The sequence below is a fragment of the Schistocerca piceifrons genome, chromosome X (genome assembly GCF_021461385.2).
Source record: "Schistocerca piceifrons isolate TAMUIC-IGC-003096 chromosome X, iqSchPice1.1, whole genome shotgun sequence".
In the NCBI taxonomy this organism is placed as follows: domain Eukaryota; kingdom Metazoa; phylum Arthropoda; class Insecta; order Orthoptera; family Acrididae; genus Schistocerca; species Schistocerca piceifrons.
In genome coordinates this window covers 297,619,933-297,643,390 of record NC_060149.1, presented here as the reverse complement: position 1 = coordinate 297,643,390, position 23,458 = coordinate 297,619,933, and the positions used below count along the sequence as shown (strand labels likewise).

Genomic DNA, 23,458 nt, shown 5'->3' with positions numbered 1-23,458 from the left:
AGTAACATTGTTGGGAGCATTAACATGAGAAATATGTTATTTATAACAATACTATAAAAATAACATGAATACTGACAGAACTTTATACAGCATACAATCACAGTACCTGTTTAGGTTAAAACCTACATGCAAAAAACAGAAATATATAGACAAAAAAATCTGCTTAGTTAAAGCAACAACATACACACATTGTGCAACATTAAAACAATTACTGTTTATAAATCTTTCAAATTTGCTTCAATTTATCTGTGCAAATAATACAAAATAATTAAGATTCCTTCCTTCTTGTTCCATATTTCAAAGCCATGCAGAGTAGGCAAAGGAAAAACATTTTACATACAATATCTGAATAAATTTCCTAACAAACAATTCATGCATATTTTACATTAGTGGTATGGAAAAACTACACAATGTCAGTCTAAAGTTACCAGTTACTGGAATTTAAAATAAACATTTTCCCACACGAAGTAAGAGAAAAGGAGAAACAAAGAATCAATGTATTGACTTTCACAAAACTTAACATAGTACTAATACAAATAAACAGCAATTTTACTACAAATTATGATACCACCTGTGCAGCTCTGAGCACAATGCAAGCTGGTAATTGGAGGCCATTTTAGGACAACCTACAATTGATATCTTTCTGCACCAACAGAAAATTTTGAGCTTGAAATTCCTCAGACATTAGCAATTTATTTTGCCATACAGAACACATGCAGTAAACAAGCATTTTGAAGTAAAATAATGCAACCTTTAACTTACGAAATCTGGTGATACACCTCAATGTCATAAAATCAAAAAGTGCTACATCTTTACTGAAAAGTGAGTAAATTCTTACCTACACAGACAAATGGTGGAAGTTAGGAGAAAATCATCTACTTATGGCTCATATGCATGCCGAAATCATATATGAAGCAGAAAAAAAGGTAAAATAATATAGAGAAAATTATCACAGCAGTAACTAAACTTGAAGTTCTATGCATGAAATTTTCTCATCACTTATTGAATCATGGATGATTTGAACTATACATCCATACAAAAGAAGTTTTATAAATGCACACAACAGGAGTTTCTATTTTTTTAAAACTTAATTCCAAGCCTGACATAACATTTGGGAGCATTTAAAAGTATATGTAACAGTGATAGTCAAGTACAAAGACTCTGAAGCCAAAGTTGAAGCAGTAACAAACGTAAATGTAAATTTCTAAATTAATTTTCTCCACCTGTCTCTATTCTGAGCTGCACCTCCAACACAAATTTTTGTAATAGCAAATTTGATATCCCTGAACTTTAAAGATACATTTGCATATTACATGTGTTTCCTGGAGATTGCTGGGTATTAGAGTGTGATTAGGGGATGGTAGTATGTGAATACTGCCATGCAGTGGGGAAAATGAAGCTATTTCCTTCAGCAAGTCATCAGTTATGCCTCTCGTGTATGTTGGTTCAACAGCATACACCTCCATCAAATAATCCCATACCTTATTATTTTTACAATAATGAAATAAAGATAGAATACAAACAATGGCATAGGTAAAGTCTCTTAGTGGAGGTGTTTTACTGTTGATGGACACAACTTAAGTTAGTCTTGTGACAAGTGTATCTAACCATCTTAAAGGTGGAACAACCTGCGAAAGAAATCTTGTCATATACCACTCCACTACAAATAATGCACAACATTTTGTGTGTGCAACACATCAACCAGCTGACCACCCAGATGATTAGTTACTACTAAACTCTGATCATTAACTGATGGGAGATGATAATGAGCACACAGTGTGTAATTTCAATGGCTGATATACAACCCATGCATGTGGATCTAACCGCCATCATATCCCCTGCCATCCAGAACACCAGCATCTGTCAGTCTTGCCACCCCCCCTCCACCCCCTCCCCCTCCCCGCACACACACGTAAATTAACATCATTTCTTCAGTTCATACCCATTGCTTATGATGAATTCAAAGTTCTACCAACGTACGTCTTGTCATCTACACATTTCTCCCTCTCCCTCATGTACTGCTACCCAAATTTTGTGTGTGTGTGTGTGTGTGTGTGTGTGTGTGTGTGTGTGTGTGTGTGTGTGTGTGTGTGTGTGTGGAGAGGAAGAGAATAAACTGGAAATGGCAATGCAGTGTCAGGAGTATGGTTGGGCAGTATAGATCAATTTTTCAATGAATAACCATTTAACATAATGCTATACATCATTATGTTGGGATAAAGTTAATAATATACATGGTGGATACAATGAAGACAAGTTTACCTTTAAAATACTGGTTTGCAAATATTGTTGTTATGTTGCCAGCAAGGTGTCAGTGGACTTTGTGAAGTAAGTGTAAACTCTTAGATTTTTTAAAAACTGTCATGTAATGGTACACACATGTAATAAAAATGATTTTCCATCTGTGTGTGTTACGACCCATATTATATGAATTAGATACACATGTCTCACCTACAATACCATGTTTTCCAAATTTTCTCTGATTGCTAAAATCACTATCAGATGTTCTGTAAACAATACATAATGATACATTGTGTACAAACTGAAGATATGATTGAAGATCAGTAGAAATCAAAACAATCAGCATTTCTACTGTAGGTAAAATGCACATGTGTGTACACAAAGTAATATGTCCAATATTTTGTTTTTGCTCCCTTTCTTCCCAAGTCATATGCCGCACATTTGCAAACAGAAACTAGCTTGTAATAACACTGACAGCTGCACAGATTCTTTGTACTAATGATAGCTATTCCAGATAACAATAAAATACATGATTTTACACAAATAATATTTATTTTCAGAGCTATGTCACCCTCAAAGGAAATTTCAGTCCCCCCCCCAGCACAGCAATATTTTCAACTTGTTAATGAATTTGGATGTTTATGATTTTTATTTCTAACACAGTAATAAATGGTTGAGCTTCTGCCTGGAAATATGAATCCCAAATTGGTAGAGGACACCGATTTACCTGCCCATATGAAGGTTAGTGCTAAAATGAAAATTATTCTGTATGGCGTGATCATTTCAACATGTTTACCACTATGCATGCCCATTGCAATGGCCAATTCTGCACTAACATAATGCTAGCACTTGGCCCACTACTTAAATGTACAAACATGACAATAACGTGCATGTGTGGCTGATGGTCATACACTACAGCTGCAGTCAAGTATGGGGCACCTTCAAAAGACAAATACCATAGGAAATAATTGTGCTAAATGAGTTACATTGTGCATATAACAACACACATGTTAAAGAACCAATCTCATGATAGGAAATACTTGTATTATGCACTATAATGATTTTTTTTGCCCTGTCAGGTCTGACAAAAAGCTCAAAGTTTTGACTTTTTGCATAAAAACGAACAAAAAGAGCAGCTAAGAACTTAACTACAAGGATTAAAAAATTAAAAGGTTAATAATACTCAAGGATTCAGAAACTCTACAAATAATTAAACAAAACAAATAAGACATACACAATTACTATATAAACAAACTGATGAACAGTTTTCATGCACTGTACTCTGACAAATGATGTATGAGATACATATCAAAGCTGCAGCTCATAGCTAGGGAATTTGGAAGTAGCACGATCTATGTACTGCAACAGAGAAACATCTGAATATAGTAGTGCAATGGTGTCTTTATAATTACCATGTGACGAAGATGCAGCTCACCATATTTCTGCCAGAAGCAAATATCTATTGATGGAGCTAAAATCCCAGGAATGTTATGAGAATGGTATTATCCTGATCATTCATTTCTTTGAAATGAAGCTAGTTGTGCAGAATAAGTCAACTCTGACATTTAGCATATGTGCCAAGGGATTCAATTTATCAGAAAACACAGCAAACAGTTCATGCTGTACATTACAGAGGTTTGATATTTGCTGATTTGCATGGCTGATATAGCTTATCTCTCAACACACAAGGAATACATTTAGCTAACAAGTATTGTAGATCCTGAAAGAAGTTATTGTACTGAACATCAAATAATCAATGCACAAATACTTTTAGGACGTAACAACGGCATTCTCAATCTCCTAAGCACAAGAGTTAACAGAAAAAAATTTCTCTTGAGTTAACATTATTGTATGAAAAAAATACAAACTGAACTTATCATTATAAACAACTGTTATTAACTTTCAAATATGGCACACCAGAGATAATGATTAGCCTACAAACCAAAGGTAAATATATGGTGTAATATATGCTGTTTCCACTTCATATGGCTCATTTTCTGTTTTAACACACAATGTTCACATTTTTTTGGTAAAATTCATAATACAATGTGATTAATTTGACTTTTAATTTTATGCCAGAACAAATCCAACATTCTGCATCTGCCTCATTATGCATGAACTACTTATACACCATCACAAAAATCATTTTTTGTCAGATATAAATTGTTCTATGTTTCTGTAACAACAATTAAGCCTGCATTCAAAGCAGTCAGCAGAAACAATGCAGTGATTAATAACATCAAAAAGTTATCATATGATGTAGCACATTAAAAATGAGAGGTACTTTAAAATTCTGTGTTATATGTGTGCGTGTAAACTGTACACAGTGCATGGTGTGTAATCTTTACAATTTATGTAGTCCATACTATTCAAGAAAATTTTAACATTGTAAGTCTATAGTACTGTGCACTGAGCAGTCTGCCACCAACAACTACATGAAAATTTGAAAGCTTTAATTTGTTTGAAAAACTTTCCTTTGTGCAGTTTGTAAGCTGGCTGAGCATACATTTAATACACTATGAAAGTTGCTACACATGTATGTGAGATTTGCGACCACATCATTTATATTCCTGACCACATAGGGACTGGACAAAAAAAGTTCACAATTCACTGTTTTAGAAATACGCATCAGTGTTTTTCAGGAAGTGGAACTGACTGTAACAACTGTTGAAGTCTTCGACCAAATTTGTGCAAAATGTGTGTAGACGGTAATAATATATGGTTCACAATTGTCTCTCATATGAGTTCTTATTTGGCTTTACTTGGACAGCTTATCCGTGATTCTTGTTTCCAGTTACTTGCCAAACAAAAGTAGCACAATAACAACAATGTCCACAAATTGCTCAAAACTAAATTTCACTGCACTTACTCTCCAGATACCTCAAAGTTTTAGTAAAAGAATCTTTTACAATACTGTATGCAGTGGAATTTTTGTATATCAATAAAACTACTAAATTTCATGTGATCCAGCACACAAAATACACTACCTCTACGTTCACCGATGCCAGCTGTAAAAGCAGGCAGTGGTAGAATCATGCATATACGTTTCCCTTTATGATCAGACCATACATAAAACAATTATAGTTATGGAAGACAATTTTCAGCTTTTCAAGGAAGATTATACTTCAAAGTTCTGTTGATTTTGAAATCATCAGAGACCGAGCACACACTTTGATAAAACAAGGTGACGATGGATGGATTTGAACAGCAATCCTCCTGAATGCAAGTCCAGTGCCTTAAACGCTGCACCCCCTCATTTGGTTTCTCCTTTGTAGCTCCTACATCACTAGTAATTATCACCTCATTTTGATGTAGCATGTATTTTGCTTTTTCAACAAAAACAAACATGGCAGCAGCACCCATACATTTATAAACGAAAGTTTTGATACTTTGTGCTTTTATTTCTACCTGTTGTCCTCCAATGATGGTTGAAATAGAAAATGTTCTCTGATGGTTGTTGAAATACAAAATGTGTCCTGATGATGGTTGAAATTTAAACTTGTTGATTGTGTCATTAGATTGTTGTTTGTGTTTTACAAGACATCATGGCTGCATCATGCTGAATGATGGTTTAATAAGGTGCAGGAATGTGTTAGCAGGAGGAAGCTGTGAACCAGAGATCATCGTGTTTGTGTTGAACCAGGGGGAATGCCAGAAGAGATGGCTGGCTTCAGAAGAAATGGCTTCACTTAGAGGTGGAAAAGTTGAATGCAATGAAGGAGAGCTTGGAGATGCATTTGATCATGACATGTCTAATTGTTGACATGGAAAAGAAAAAGCAATGCCAACTAGAAGAGCAGGACTCTTTGGAGAAGCAAGTTCTTTTGTGTGTCAACAATTCAGAATGTTATGACTGATTCATCTCCCAACTCCCTTTCACTGAATGCAGCTGGGACAAATGGTTGGGGCATAGTAACTCACGTGGGAGGAATGTACTCCTTGCCATTTGCATCTTTTAAGAAGACTACTATACTAAAGGGTTGCCAGCACCCAATACATGTGGTGAAGGGACATTCCTCCCCAGGTGTTACCATAGCCCCATCATCCATCCTAGGTGCACCATTTGTGCCACAACCAACTCCACCAGCACAACAACCTTACTGACAAAAAAAAAAAAAAAAAAACCTGTTGAAATGATGACCTCTTGGAATAATTAAATAAAGAATAATGATATCTTGTATTCCTATTAAATTAATTTTCTCTATCTGAAATCTCTGCATCACAATCATTTTATGTGCAATTACATCTATACAGTTAATTAATTTCAAACCATTCAAAAAATCTGAGATTAAGTAATACCTCAACAACTACCTTCTGGAACGTGGATGAAAATTTTCAACTATCTTAAATATTCTGCGTTTTAACTAGCTCCTGGTTATGCTATGTGAGGGAATATGTTTTTGACCATTTTGCTTTTCACTCTTGGGCCAAGAAGATTTTTACAGTATTACTGAAGTCTATTATATTGTTCCTTTGGCAGTAGCAATGACAGCAGCATAACCACGAACAATCTTCTCACATTCTAGGGAAGACGGTGCCAAAAACAAGTTGTCTCGTGAAAATTTAATAATGAAAATCTTTTCTTATTCACAAACACTGAATTGAGTGGATTACAACAACTACAAGTGGGGAAGCAATTAACTTTTGCAGTGGAACCAGTGGCATTTCGTACATGCTTTGTCAAGGAGTCAAGTAAATGAAATTGAAAAGGAATCACCTGCTACAAGCAGTATGCCACTATGAAGGTATGACCTAACATCAGAATGTGCCTGGTGAAATTTCAGATTACAAACCCAAATTTTTGTAATCTGTGGCTTTCATTATTGCAGACACATTTATTAACTAATATCATGAGAAATGTCTGTCCTGTATGCCATCATGTCCAAACAGTCACTGCTATCTTTAACGTATGTACATATTTTCTTCTCATGTAATGTTAAATGTGTTTGCCTTACCACCAGGATTTGAAGAGATGGTTTTAGATAGCAAAATACTAAGAAACATGTGATTGAAACTGAACCAATTTCAGTAAATGCATTGATACCCATGGTAATTAGAACTGTCACTAATCCCAGGACACACTTCGTTCAAACAAGAATAAATTCTTTTATCAATATCTTTGAAATTGTGAAGAAGGGATATTATCAAAAAAGCTGCCAGGAAGTCACAGTACCTAGGAAGCATGAAAGGACAATAGTATCCTTTCTTGGGGGGGAAAAATATAAGTTGATCAATATAATAACAGCTATCATATAAATTACCACAATAAAGTGAATAATAGTTATATGACACTTGTACTGTAGATCATTTCTTATAAAAATTAAAAACATGGTTATTACCGCTACTGTAATGGATAATACACGTCAAGTTTCTTTGATTATGAAATAGTTAAAATTAAATTTGCTACACAAACTCAGTAAGATGAACTTAAATGTAAACTGTACATATTTCTGCCTTTCCCAATAGATGCAAAGGCAGTCAAACAATACCTACAATAAATGAAGTAATGCACCAATATTTACTTTTCCTTCACACATAAATCTGCTTTGAGGTGCATCTGACAAATATCTTACTTTGATGAAAATATATCATAAGACATTTATATTCCAACTACTAGAATTTTAACAGTTAATTGATTTTAGTTATACGTGTAACTATCAGTGCTATAAATAAAAAAAGTGGTGTCACATACTTAAACAATAACAAGTGAAGGAAACTGTTGAGAATGGTTATCGTGAAAACACTGTTCTCTGTGAAAACAAGATTTTTGAAATAAGAATTTTACAAAAGCAGTGTTTCAACAATTTTAGAATTATGAAATGCGAATGAATTTCTGATAATGTGCTCTTATAATTTTCCTTTAACATTGAATTCAACACTAAGAACATTTACAATTAAATGCTGAAAATTTTAACAATTGAAAGGTGTAACATTTCAAGGGGAGGACACATGACTGAACAGATTTTACTGCTTTTAGAACTGCCATTGTGTCATCCCCGGCCGGTCTCACTCACTGGGTGCAGACGTCCAACGATCAAACTCAATTCCAGAATCAGGACTTGTTCCAACATTGACAGGGCTCAGAAAGTGAGAGCCACCACCACATTTACATTGAACTCCTCCACAACTGTGACATCCAGACTGCCCTGTCTCTGTACTGGTAGAAGCAGCGGCTTGGGTCGGTTCTTCCACACAGACGGCTGGCCGAGAAAGTTCTTGTTCGTAGTTGTGAAGCTGCTCCATAAAATGAAAGTTTGGTGCAATGTTTGACTTACGGCTCCGTACAAGGTTGAATGCATCATTCAGAGAAAGTGATAATTTGTTCATGAGGTAGGCAACTGTAATCGTGACAGAGCGAGAAACTCCTGCAACACAGTGTACTAAGACACCCTTCCCATTGTTCCTGGCTTCATCTGAAATTTAAAAAAAACCAACAAGTTTAAATCAATAATAAATTGCACCACAAATAAGGTAAAAAAATAATTAACACAATTGTTAGGTATAACAGCTGTCACAACAGCATTATTCACTTTTACAGAATAATAAACTAAATATTTTTTGAAAGACTGTAAATTTGTTAAAAATACACTATTGCAGTTTCAACCTTTTTGTGATTTTCCAGTGGGTTTCAGGTGCTGCAAGCACAACGGTAGTCATCAGTAAAAGGAATAAAAATAAAATGAGCCTCTAGAGCCTGTGTCAGCCTTAGTCACTCACGGAGCACGCTGTTCATTACTGACATGTGCAATAAGCACGAGTTTTAATTCATGTGTTTTTATTTTTATCCTCTGCCTCACATAACGATGGTATATGTGACTAAGGCTGTCACGAGCACTACAGGCTCATATTTTTATTTGTTTTATTGGTGACTACGGCAGTGGCAAAAAAATATTTCCTCATTTTCTAAATCTCTCTGATATGATCAAACACTGCCAAATACTGAAGCTAAAATTCCAAGTCTAGTCAGAAAAAGATTGAGAATGTATTGTGTCATCTATGATGCACTGCACATCCAATGATGTCAAGTTTCAAACGTGAGTGCATGTGTGTTTCTTAGTGTTCAAGCATGCACTTTACTGCTAGACCACAAAGCTCAACATGTATGCAGATAGTTCATCTACAGGTTTTGATGAGTGAGGCGGAATATCATAGTATGTAACATACACACATCAAAAAAAGTTTTGCATCATCTTGGTTCCAAGAGTTCTGGAACCTGTACAGAAAATTGGAACAGGGATCAACATAAACATCATTTCCGTCCTTTTTATTGCTCATGAAAACCACACATTGCATGTTGTACCACAATACAGCGAGACCTTCAGAGGTGGTGATTCACATTGCTGTACACACTGGTACCTCTAATACCCAGTAGCATGTCCTCTTGCACTGATGCATGCCTGTATTCGTTGTGGCATACTATCCACAAGTTCGTCAAGGTACTGTTAGTCCAGACTGTCCCTATCCTCAACTGCAATTTGGCATACATCCATCAGAGTGATTGGTGGGTCATATCATCTATTAACAGCCCTTTTCAATCTATCCCATGCATATTCGATAGTGTTCAAGTCTGGAGAACATACTGCCCACTCAAATCGAGCGATGTCGGTGTCTCTGAAGGAAGTCATTCACAAGATGTGCATGATGCGGGCACAAATTGTCATCCATGAAGATAAATGCCTCAACAATATGCTGCCAATATGGTTGCACTATCGGTCAAAGGATGGCATTCATGTATCGTACAGTCATTACGGCGCCTTCCATGACCACCAGCAGCGTATGTCGGCCTCACATAATGCCACCCCAAAACAGCAGGGAACCTCCACCTTGCTGCACTCACTGGACAGTGTCTAAGGTGTTCAGCCTGACCAGGTTGCCTCTGAACACGTCTCCGAGGAGTGTCTGGTTGAAGGCGTATGCGACACTCATCAGTGAGGAGAACATGATGTAAATCCTGAGTGGTCCCTTCAGCATGTTGTTGGGCCCATCTGTACCATGCTGCATGGTGTCGTAGCTGCAAAAATGGACTTCGCCATGGAAGTTGGGAGTGAAGCTGTGTGGTTCCTTTCTCTCTGTATCTCCTCCATGTCCCAACAACTTCGCTTTCGTTCACTCTGAGACACCTGGACACTTCCACTGTTGAGAGCCCTTCCTGGCACAAAGTAACAATGCGGACACGATTGAACTGCAGCATTCACTGTCTAGGCATGGTTGAACTAGAGACAACACAAGCCATGCACCTCCTTCGTGGTGGAATGACTGGAACTGCTTGGCTGTCGAACCCCCTCTGTCTAATAGGCGCTGCTCATGTATGGTTGTTAACATCTTTAGGCGGGTTTAGTGACATCTCTGGACAGTCAAAAGGACTGTGTCTGTGATACAATATCCACATTCAACATCTATCTTCAGGAGCTCTAGGAACCGGGGTGATGCAAACCTTTTTTTGATGTGTGTATATGGCCATATCTTTTGATTACACTGACTTACAAGTTTATATTATTTACACCACCAAAGGACCACAGACCTTAGTATTAGACATAAATTTCACAACTTGATGCCTCTACCTGTTCCTGTGAAAAAGTGTGGAGGGGGGTCTTAACTGTGAGACAGACAGACAGACAGACCACAAAGTGATCCTATAATGGTTCAGTTATTACCAACTGAGGTATGGAACACTAATACAACATTTTGCAGAAATACTTTAAAATCAACATCACTTCATTAAAATAAGAATGAAGTAGGGCTGAATATGAGAGAATAAAATCCCTGGAATGTGCTATGGGACAAATAAATAATATGGTAGCTTTGTGTAGTGGATTTTACTTCTTGGGTCCCTTGTAAGACAGATGACCTACAATCCAATATTGATGTTAACAAATTGTCAGCTAGAAGCAGCTTAAATGCTATTTTATTAAAGTATGAAAATACTAAAATTTAAAATAAATTGGAACTTGATTGATGTTAACCAAGTTTCGCACAGAATCAAGAGTTATTCAAATTTAATAACTTGTGTCACTATTTAATGTGAAGTGCATCACTACCACAGAAACTTCTTCCAAGAAGATTTAACCAGACCACTGTTGAACCTCTCTATTAGAATCATGATAGACGGATTTAATTAGGATGTGTTTCAAGTTCATTAACCTGCAGTGGTGCCATTAGATGCCAATGATCAGTTCCCACATGCCAACCAGATACACTAGTATCATGAGATCGCTTTATCTATCCCTGTGCAGTGTGGTAAGGATTACCATATTGTGTCAATGTCATGAAATTCCCTTCCTCTACAAGAAAAATGTCATGGTCACAAATAGCCTGCTGCTGTTGAGGCATGGCTCACGAAGAAAGTGGCTGGACTCAACATCAGGTGGTTCAGATATCTAACCTTAACACTTACACTGTCATTGGCTGTTCTAGTACGAATGGTATGATGATAGTCTTTACTCGTCACTCTAGACGATCGATCGATGTAGCAGCATACTGCCACCACATGCAAAGAGAGCATCTACAGTGAGAAATTACTCCAGAATGATATCTCATTTGAGTAAAGTGATGCTACATGAACGTTAAGTAGTTTAATCTGTCTACATTTGTCTATATAGGATTCAGGTCACTAGGCCTTAGTTTTTTGAAAAATTGAGGTCAACAGTCATCACATTTGACTGCTTAACTATTTTCAACTGGAGAGTGGGCACTACCATTAGAGCAGTTACTTAACCAGAATGCCATGGGTTCAAATATTTGTTTTGTTCTTTTATTTATTATGTGGATAGTTACAAAAATAAATACTGAAATTTAACTTTACTTTGTGCATTCATTGCATGAAATTATAGGCAAGAGTAACAATTGGGAAGTACAGATAATCTTAACATACATCGTTTCAGAATATCACTCAGGCAATCTCTTATCATTAACTAATTACACACAAATTCATACTCATGAATATAATCCACATTTCCTTTCCAACAACTATCAGGCAACAGAAATGTGCATGTGGTAAATAGTCTTTTATTGAATATGTAGTACATTTGTTTCATCTGAATGTTTTCACGACTTCTCACAATGCACAGTTAACACGAAATTCAGGAAGAGACTGCCTGAATCATATGACATGACATGACATGACATTCATTACAGCATTTTTATTTATTTATTTAACTAAGACCTAGAGACCAGAAACCTTTTACTGGAGTTACTTGTGAGTGATTCCCAACTAGCATGTTAAAGCACATTAAAATCAATGGGATGTTGAGTGCAGCCTCTCCTTGCCTAAATTTAATAAGAATCATCATCACAAGAAATCTATGGTGTTGTCTTCTGATCTTCTGACCAGTCTTCCGACATTTTCACCCTTATGATAGTGAGTTCTTATTTTTTAAGTTGTGCTATCCCATATGCGCCACCAGGTTTATCATACTTGTCACTACTTTTATTTATAGCCTAAAAACTGTCACTCGTGAGTTATTTTGATATATCCAATTCTGAGACACCACAAGGCAATACCTTCCGACCTTGAGCTTTATATGGAAGTCTGCCATGCCTTAGTGGTGTGTTTGGTGGCCCACGGTTTATTGGACTGTGTACTATAGTACTTTGCCACTTGTCTTCTCACTTCTCCAGGATGTGGCCTCTAATATATGTCCTTAAGGCAGCATTTAGAATATCCAGTTTGAGTGTTTCGATTCCCATAGCTTCACTGGCTAGTTTGTCAGCCAACTCATTACCTGGAATGCCAATGTGACTCAGTGTCCAAAACAAAAAACAGTGGATATCCCCCTACTGCAGAGGGCATTCAGTTTGTCATGGACAGCAGAGACCAGAGGATATATTCTGTAACTATGTTCAAACAGGCCTAAAGGCACAACGTTACCAACTGACCACCTTGTCATCCTCAGCCTACAGGCATCACTGGGTGTGGACAAGGAGGGGCATGAGGTCAGTACACCACTCTCCCAGTCGTCATTAGTTTTTGTGACCACAGCCACTACTTCTCAGTCAAGTAGCTCCTCAGTTGGTCTCACAAGGGCTGAGTGCAGCCTGCTTGCTAACAGCACTAGGCAGACACAGACAGTTACCAATCCAAGTGTTAGCCAAGCCCAACTGCACTTAACTTAGGTGATCTGTTGGCTGACGGAAACTGGAGTTACCATTGTAGCAAGGCTGTTTGCACATTTTGGATAACTCTTGCCTATTATCTGAGAAACACACAAGCACTCATTAAATGAACTGAAATTATGTTGAGGGAAAGTCGTTATGTTCTGTAGTGCTCTATGTATCCTATTAACTCTCCAACATGAATATCAGATTCTTTTGGTAGAGAACATTGTTCTCAATTATGATTGTGTATGTATGCATAACTGGCTCATTCATTACCTTTGGAGACATCTGTGTAAAGGAGATTAATATGAGCATACTCTTGGATGAATAAAACACACAGCAATGAAAATTGGGAGTGTACTGTCTTTGATTTCACACCTTAGATCCATCCTTACTATAGATTGGGGAATATACCATGGAGGTGTTCATGATTGAGAGTATTGCATACAGGTAACTGGAGGAAGTTGAAGTTCACACTGAAGGTCTTCCAGTTGTACTGCTGCTGGTCCTCCTGTTGAAAGGCAATTTGTGAGTAACCCATAATTGGATTGTGAAATAAAATGGGATGACATGGGTGGTTTGACATTTTGTTAACCATGATTGTGTAGTTAAATAAATTTTGTTAGACCCATATGTTCGGCAGTGGTATTCCAGCTCCTTCAAGAAGGCTATTGACTTGGCTCATTTGGAAAGCTCCAAATGTCAAATGGACTCCACTATAGTGAACAGGGTCTAATACTTCTAGGATGGATGGTGCTGCTGACACGTACACAATGTCTCCATCATCCAGATAGGATGAAATGGGCACTTTATAAAATATTAATAGTTCATTTCACAATCCAGTATCTGTTAGTGAGGAAATAGAAAACTAACTTTCTTCATGCAGTAAGTCTTGAGTTGTTGTATATGTGATAACCATGTAAGTTTATTATCAAAATGATGTCCTAGGAAATGGTACTGGTCCACTACTTCCAGTAACTGGGTTTCAAGGTATATTTCTCGAGGAGAATGGGCAGACCATATTCTACAAAAGTGCACAATGTGTGATTTAGTTGGTGAGAAAGAAATACATAGTTGGGTTTTGTGTGCTCTTAATGGTTGCCTGTAGTTGGCTTTCTGCTATACAAAACAATACACAACCATAATATAAACAAAGATCCTAGATATATAATGCTGATGTGACTATGTCCCACTGCACCTACTGTGCCAGTTATTGCCACTGCAGTGTGTGTGGCACTTAAAAACTGATCCTTTAAAAAGAATATGAGATTAAAAAAACTGTATGAATGGTATATTTCCTCAAAAACCCAGCTTGTGCAGAGTTGATAAAATGTGATGTCACCCTGTTACTTTAGCTTACAGATCCTCGTCTTGGGTGTAAGGTAAGTCCCTTTACCACATTCAAAGTTTTATGTGGAGTAATAAGCACTGGTATGTCACTCACTGCTTGAGATTCTGCAGCAGAGGGGCATTTGATCAATAGTGACCTATTTTGCATTCTTTCCAGAGCATCTACTAATTTTCCAAATTTTTGTTTCATGAAAATTAATGGCTTCATCATTGGAGATGTATCTCTATTATAATATACACACACCAGGTATTGAATGAATTGTTTTGTTCCCAGTCTTCTGACTTAACCCCTTTCCCAAGGGGTAGCCAGGGTAGGAAAAGCAGTTGGATTACAACGGCCCACACTGAAATATTGACTCTTATCAGTTGAGACAGCCTGATGAGTATGGCCATTATGCTGATTGAGTTTAATATGTTTCACTTGTAAAATGTCCGCCATGATGCCACTGACTCTTTTCAAGAGCTCCCTCCATGGGTGCCACCCAGCTGCAGTGAAAGTCATGTGGCACAACGCTCATTGCTGGGAGTCCTGATGCCCATGTTTTCAGAGAGATTTTACAAAAATGGCACACAATGACCTCACCATGTCGGATTGGCTATGGCATTGGCTTTCAAGTGCATAAGTGGGTCCACATAGTTATTGCATGTGGGGATCTTTAATGCAATAAGCAGTTGGCAGTATTTATGGTATTCTTCCCCAGTCTGTCCAAACAACAGAAAAAAATTTTTGTAAATATAGGTCAAACCCAAAAGAGGATGAAAAACTGCTTCAGCTAAAAAACTGATTTAAAGTAAATGGATAAATTTGTTAAAGAGCAGAACCCATAGATGTAGCTGAGCCAACATCAGAGACTGTCACCATGGGAAGGAAAGTAAGAGAATGGTGGATAGTCAGGGATAGGGGATTGCAGCACAAGAAGGGAAATTTATGTAGGGCATCTATAGCTAATAACAGATTACTTTATGTGCAGGAAAGCTTTTGGGTGTTCTTGGAATAGGTCTAGAATGCTGACTTATTCTTGTAATTTGCGCAATATTTCAAATAATAATTCCTGTTCTGTATATTCTCATTACATCTCCCATAAATTGTATGTCATATGTTACGCCACACACTTCTGTTCCCGTCTGTGGCTGTGATTTGCTGCCACCAAATTCTGCACTGTCAAGGGCACGTAAGTCTCAGCAAATTGTTCTGTTAGTAAATGTTTAGTGTGGACAGCACATCTCATAGTATGAATACATCTTCCCCATAAGTTTGTTTACTACTTTCATACTATTTCACATTTTGATTGCTTCAACCTGTCGTGCTCTTATATCTGAACTCCATAGCTTACTTTCGTAACTCAAGTCTCTGACCTCCAACACCAAAGTAACAATTGAAAAATAGGGTTAAATGTAATGCTCATCACTTTTGACAAATGTTTCATGGTGTCTTCTCAAATCAAATATTTGCATTTTCATTAGACTCTATAAGCATTTCAAGAGTAATTTTATTCCAACATCGTGTCTAGAGCACTGTCTTATAAAATTATGTAGGAAATTTAAGATGCTTTCTTTTCAGTTGAAAAAGCAAATGAGAAGGTTTTTGTAACATTTACGTGAAAGTTTAATATTGAAAGTAATTTCAAATTAGTGAGTAAGTAGGTAGGTAGACCATAGGTGCAAAGACAAGGGTTCAATCCTCAGTTGGTCCTATGATTTTTTCTTTCACTTATTGCTTCAGTCTGGGAATGATTTGTGTGTAACATTTTAGCAAATCTGAAATATTTTATTACACAAATTTAATTGATTAATGCTGTATTTCAATACAATAATGTTAAGTTCTGAGTGGAATACAAACGACAGAAGGAGTCTAATTGACACGCTCAGAAGTTGACTAGCACATAACAAGATGGAAATTGTTGCTGACCTTACGGACCAAGTCCTCCATCAGAGTTATCAAAACAAATCTAGCAGATCAAGGGGGCTGGTGGGCGGGTGGGTGGGGGGGGGGGGGGGGGGGGTGGGGGGAGGGAGAGAGAGAGAGAGAGAGAGAGAGAGAGAGAGAGAGAGAGAGAGAGAGAGAGAGAGAGACACTCACTGAACACTTGAAGAGGATTCTGTCCATAAGCTCTGTATCAATTTCAAATTCCTATATGACTGTTGAGTCCTCAATGCTTTAATGATAATGGTGACTCATTACTTTTACTGCTTCCATTAGCAAGACATACTTCATATACACTTGAATGCTAAATTAATTATTTACTGTGAGGAAACCAGTCTCCTAATACTTACCAATGAATTCTATTGCTTTTGGGAAAAAGCTAGCTAAGTTCTGGCTCCAGTGATCTGCTATTGGAATCTGCATATACTTAATTGATCCTGAGTCCTCAAATACATTTGGTAAATCAGGCGTTACATTCAAAATGTACTGAAACAAAAACATAATTCAGTCAATCAAATGAAACTACTTTTTACATAAAAAATCATTGAGTAATAACTAGATGTAGAGCTATTCCCAGAAAGAACTCCTGTTATTTCATCAATTACCTTTCATGTGTATTCAACTATCCTCACACAGTTATGCTACTATACTCATAACTGTTGGTATCACTAACACGACATGATAGTGCAGGACAGCAAATGGTGCATGGACAAATGTTTTACCCTACTACATCTGTTTATGACAAATTCTTCTCCCATTTATACTGAAAAATACATTGTACAATGTGCTCACCCAATGTAGGTCAATTCCAAGCAATACTACCATGGAATGCAAACTAGTCTGTTGAAGTTGTGCTGACAAATCATGAGGGAACTATACTGAATTCTACAATTTGTGACAATTTGACATTATGATGAAGGTTATTACCAAGCACTGGGAATACCAGATCGAAACCATGGATAATAATGGGCACCATAACTGTTTCCATGAGCCACAAAAATGTAACACTGGACTTACAAGTTACAAGAAAGAGTCACTGAGGTTCAAAATTCTGGCATATCTCTCAATTAACATGTAACCAAAAAAGAAAAGAAAGAGTGAAATGGAAGAAAATTTTAAGGTTTTATTTCCAGTATACACTAACACAAGAATAATTATGGAGGCTGGATACAATATTATGAGCATGCCCATAATATGGCATACAACTACCTGTGCTACCCAATGAAACCTCTGAATTCTCTTTAGGATAAATTCGTATAAATGTTCAGCGATGATCAATGGAGTTTTGTACAACTGACCACAAAGAAACTGTTCTAGTTCCTTGAGACATGAAGGAGGGTTAATTAACTCAATGATTTTTCCAATTAAGACCCAAACAACTATATTCATCGTCATCGTCGTCATCATCATCATCATCATCATCATCATCATCATCATCATCAAAGTTACAGTACCCTGAAACTTCCTGGCAGATTAAAACTGTGTGCCCGACCGAGACTCGAACTCGGGACCTTTGCCTTTCGCGGGCAAGTGCTCTACCATCTGAGCTACCGAAGCATGATTCACGCCCAACGAGATACTGGCAGAAAATTGAATAAACGAACAATGGGGGAAAAAAAAATTGCACAAAGGAGGTTTGAAAATGGTACACCCGCCTGGCCATCCCGTCCAACATCAAGAACACTTACCCATGATGCCATTTTTCTTTCCAGCTGCCCAATATTGCACTTCTCATTCTAGGGCTGTTCAGTGTTTTTATTTTGCCTTTTTTCATAACCCAGTACACCTTCTTCCTATTTTCCTGCTTGATCTGTGTTCAGTTGTTGATGGGCTGTCCTCTGGGCCCTCTTACCACTAAATCTGAGGGGGTGTCATGGGGAGTTTCTCTTGTTAGTTATCAACTATAGTGTAGTAAACATGGCACGAGGATGGTTGCTAGTCAACCATAACTGATGTTATCTATAGTTTGGTGCCATCAACAAAGACCAAAAAAGGTCGACTGGGAAAAAAAGTGTAGTCTCAAATTTTTACACAGTGTAGGAGTGTCATTGGTAACATAATAAAAATACTGACCAAAGGGTGTGAGCATTTGGGTAGGGGCTGATTTAGAGATAAGATATTCATACCCATCTTGTAAGATGTACTGTGGATGTTAGTAAGTGTCTCCATTCAGTGCAGCCCCCTCTAGAAGTGCCATAAATTCCTGAATGGAGAAGATTTATGCAGTCTATCAGTAACACAATTAATGGTGAGAGAAGTGCAGTAACTTTCTGGTCATTCATTAATTCACCACCAAGTGACAACAATATAGTTCCACAGCTTTACAATATGCTGTCAATGATAGCTGCAAGGTTGCTCATTTACCAATAAAACTGTTTTCCCACCAACACTACATAGGTCACTGACAACATCACACTTACAAATTGAACTCTTCTCAACCATTGTTTATAGAACCATGTTTTACACAAAAACTCACTTTACTGGAATAGGCAGCCATTTAAAAAATGGAAAATAACACACATTCAGGGAAATTATTTGATCTGTTAATTCATGATAACCTGACAGGAAATGCTGGGGAGGTATAGTCAGTCTGCAAACTGAAAATCTAGCAGCACTTGATGTGAAGGAAGTCATCTTTCCTGGAAGACACTACAGCTGCCATACAAAATGACTAAGAATTAATTCCCCTGTGGTAGTCTAAAACAGTGTGCACTGATTTACACAAATTCTGTCCAAAAGTGCTTCTTGCATTAATATAATATAATATATAAATTTGCTGTAGTGTTTATGCACTTTACTTTTCACAACCACCACACCCTCTGGGCATGTCTGTGGACAATATCAACAGTGTTTCATAAGGTGTGCTGCAGACTGCATTTACTACATGTGATGTAGTGGGTAGATAGAGTGGGATATCACTTGCTCAATCTTCAGGCTGCAGACCTATGAAGGAAGGAAGGGCATGAATATAATCCATCGCACTTCTATCCCACACATCGCCCCCTCACCGTGTGCACAATGTTACACCTCTAGGGCACAATGTCTCCCGTAATACAACTGTGATGTAGACATTTAATGTTTGTTTTTAACCCACTTCATTTAAAGATTAACAATATTTTTAATAATCTGTGGTTTTTCCATCCCCTGCAACATAGAAACTATTAGTCCTACAGAAAAAATGTACTAGGAAATATTTTTTGCTAGAAGCTGTGGTTTTTGAGTTATTCCAGAAAAACAGAAGAGAGACCTTTCAACCAGCCCCTCCCAGTGTTAACAACCCACCTGTCATGATTCTCAGTTTATTGTTTCTGGCACTCTCCCCTACCACTGAGCAAAAATTTGTGGCTGCATGAAGTTTTTCTCCTAATTTTCCTTCATTGACTTGATTAGCTGTAGTTACATTATATTGTGATCAAGACAACTAAAATGATAGTGCTCCAGACACATCTTAGACTGCTGATTGTTGAGTTACATGCCTGAGCTGTCCAATATGAGCATGCCATCACAAAAATAACAGAACAGTTCAGAAATATTTTGTTACAGGGAAACACAAAAAGTAAAATCTATGTATTATAGGTAAGCCAAACTAAATGTTTAGAAATGAAGTGTTGATCCATATTATTTTGTCCAGGTCTTGGTTGTGTACTATCTACATTTCTATACATACCCCTAAAACCCCTATAAAGACTGTGGCAGAGGGTATTTAATACCCTACATGCCCAGTCCATTCACAGGTGGAGCATGGGAAGCATGAATACTTCAATGCCTGTGTACAAGGTTATTTGCTCAATTTTATCTGCCAAATAATTATGGAATCAACACACAAATGGGCTGAAGAATATTTATACTTTGTGTCCTACAAGTTAGTTCTTAAAACTTTTTAAGTAGGTTCTCTTAGGTTGTACACTATCTTTCTTTTGAGTATCTACCAACCTCTGTGCAATAGCAATGGAGATACTATTGAAGATAGTGTTGCCAAAGCAGAGTTACAAAACACAGCCTTCCGAAATGCCTTCACCAAAGAAGACAAAGTAAATATACCAGAATTCGAATCAAGAACAGCTGCCAACGTGAGTAACATAGAAGCAGGTGATCTCGGAGTAGTGAAGCAACTTAAATCAAACTTCCTGGCAGATTAAAACTGTGTGCCCGACCGAGACTCGAACTCGGGACCTTTGCCTTTCGCGGGCAAGTGCTCTACCATCTGAGCTACCGAAGCAAGACTCACGCCCGGTCCTCACAGCTTTACTTCTGCCAGTATCTCGTCTCCTACCTTCCAAACTATACAGAAGCTCTCCTGCGAACCTTGCAGAACTAGCACTCCTGAAAGAAAGGATACTGCGGAGACATGGCTTAGCCACAGCCTGGGGGATGTTTCCAGAATGAGATTTTCACTCTGCAGCAGAGTGTGCGCTGATATGAAACTTCGCTGCAGAGTGAAAATCTCATTCTGGAAACATCCCCCAGGCTGTGGCTAAGCCATGTCTTCGCAGTATCCTTTCTTTCAGGAGTGCTAGTTCTGCAAGGTTCGCAGGAGAGCTTCTGTAAAGTTTGGAAGGTAGGAGACGAGATACTGGCAGAAGTAAAGCTGTGAGGGCCGGGCGTGAGTCTTGCTTCGGTAGCTCAGATGGTATCGCACTTGCCCGCGAAAGGCAAAGGTCCTGAATTCGAGTCTCGGTTGGGCACACAGTTTTAATCTGCCAGGAAGTTTCATATCAGCGCACACTCCGCTGCAGAGTGAAAATCTCATTCTGGCAACTCAAATCACTTAATAAAAGCAAGTCTTCTGGTCCAGACTGTATACCAATTAGGTTCCTTTCAGAGTATGCTGATGCATTAGCTCCATACTAAACAATCATATACAACCGATCACTCGACAAAAGATCCGTGCCCAAAGACTGGAAAGTTACACAGATCACACTAATATTCACCAAAGGTAGTAGGAGTAATCCACTTGACTATAGGCCTCTATCATTAACGTCGATATGCAGCAGGATTTTGGAACATACATTTTGTTCGAACATTATGAATTACCTCAAATAAAATGGTCTATTGATACACACAGTCAACATGGGTTTAGAAAACATTGTTCTTGTGAAACACAACTAGCTTTTTATCCGTATGAAGTGTTGAGTGCTATTGACAAGGGATTTCAGATCGATTCCATATTTATGGATTTCCGGAATGCTTTTGATACTGTACCACACAAGTGGCTTGTAGTGAAATTGCATGCTTATGGAATATCGTCTCAGTTATGTGACTGGGTTTGTGATTTCCTGTCAGAGAAGTCACAGTTTGTAGTAACTGACAGAAAGTCATAGAGTAAAACAGAAGTGATTTCTGGCGTTCCCCAAGGTAGTGTTATAGGTCCTTTGCTATTCCTTATCTATATATACAATTCAGGAGACAATCTGAGCAGCCTTCTTAGGTTGTTTGCAGAAGACACTGTTGTTTATCGACTAATAAAGTCATAAGAAGATCAAAACAAATTGCAAACTGAGTTAGAGGAGATATCTGAAGGGTGCAAAAATTGGCAGTTGACCCTAAATAATGGAAAGTCAGAGGGCATCTACATGAGTGATAATAGGAATTCATTAAACTTCGGTTACATGATAAATCAGTCTACACTAAAGGCCGTAAATTCAACTAAATACCTAGGAATTACAATTAGAAACAGATTAAATTGGAAAGAACACACAGAAAATGTTGTGGGGAAGGCTAACCAAAGACTGCATTTTATTGGCAGGACACTTAGAAAATGTAACAGATCTATTAAGGAGACTGACTACACTACGCTTGTCCGTCCTCTTTTAGAATACTGCTGTGTGGCGTGGGATCCTTACCAGATAGGACTGACAGAGTACATCGAAAAAGTTCAAAGAAGGGCAGCATGTTTTGTATTATCGCAAAATATGGGAGACAGTGTTACTGGAATGATACACGATTTGGGCTGGACGTCATTAAGAGAAAAACTTTTTCATGGCAATGGACTCTCTTCTCACGAAATTCCAATCACCAACAATCTCCTCTGAATGCAAAAATATTTTGTTGACACAGACCTACATAGGGAGAAACGATCACCACGATAACATAAGGGAAATCAGAGCTCATACGGAAAGAGACAGGTGTTTGTTCCTTCCGCGCACTATACGAGATTGGAATAATAGATATTTGTGAAGGTAGTTCGATGAACCCTGTGCCAGGCACTTAAATGTGATTTTCAAAGTATTAGTGTAGATGATACTATGAGAAAGATTTGACAAAGAACTGAAAGACCAAAGCGGAAAAAAGGCCACTGGAATAGAAGAGATTCTCTGAGAATTAATGAAATCTTGGGAAAAGCCAGCCATGACAAAATTATTCCATCCGGTATGCACGGCATATGGGACAGGTGAGATACCCCTCAGACTTGATCAGACCAAAACTCATAATCTAATAAGCACCAAGTCCAAAGAAGGCTGCTGCTGACAGGAGTGAATACTACTGAACTATCAGTTTAATAAGTCATGGTTGCAAAATATTGGCATAAATTATTTAGAACAGAACGGAAAAAAGTTGTTGAAGCTGGCTTCAGGGAAGATCAATTGAATTTTGGAGAAATACAGTAACACACAATGCTGTACAGATCTTAAGACTTCACTTAGAACACAGGCTCAAGAAAGGCAAACCCACAAGTACAGCATTTTTAGAATCAGACAAAGCTTTTGATATTGTTGACTGGACTACAATTTTCAAAATCTTGAAGGCACCAGGGATAAAATAAATACAGTGAACAAAAGGTTATTTACAGTTTTCACAGGAACCAGATGGCAGTTATAAGAGTCTACGGATGCAAAATGGTGGTAGTAG

General features: G+C 37.7%; 1 protein-coding gene across 1 annotated transcript in view; it reads right to left on the bottom strand.

Moving 5' to 3' along the window:
- Positions 1-8,247: 8,247 nt before the first annotated feature.
- LOC124722321 (dual specificity protein phosphatase Mpk3) overlaps positions 8,248-23,458 on the bottom strand; it is a 30,530-nt gene continuing 15,319 nt past the window's right edge. Inside the window, exons 4-5 of the mRNA XM_047247499.1 lie at positions 16,960-17,095; positions 8,248-8,654 (exon numbers count right to left, since the gene is read on the bottom strand). Of these exons, the coding sequence (XP_047103455.1) occupies positions 8,248-8,654; positions 16,960-17,095 (543 nt within the window). The remainder of the gene's footprint in view (positions 8,655-16,959; positions 17,096-23,458) is intronic.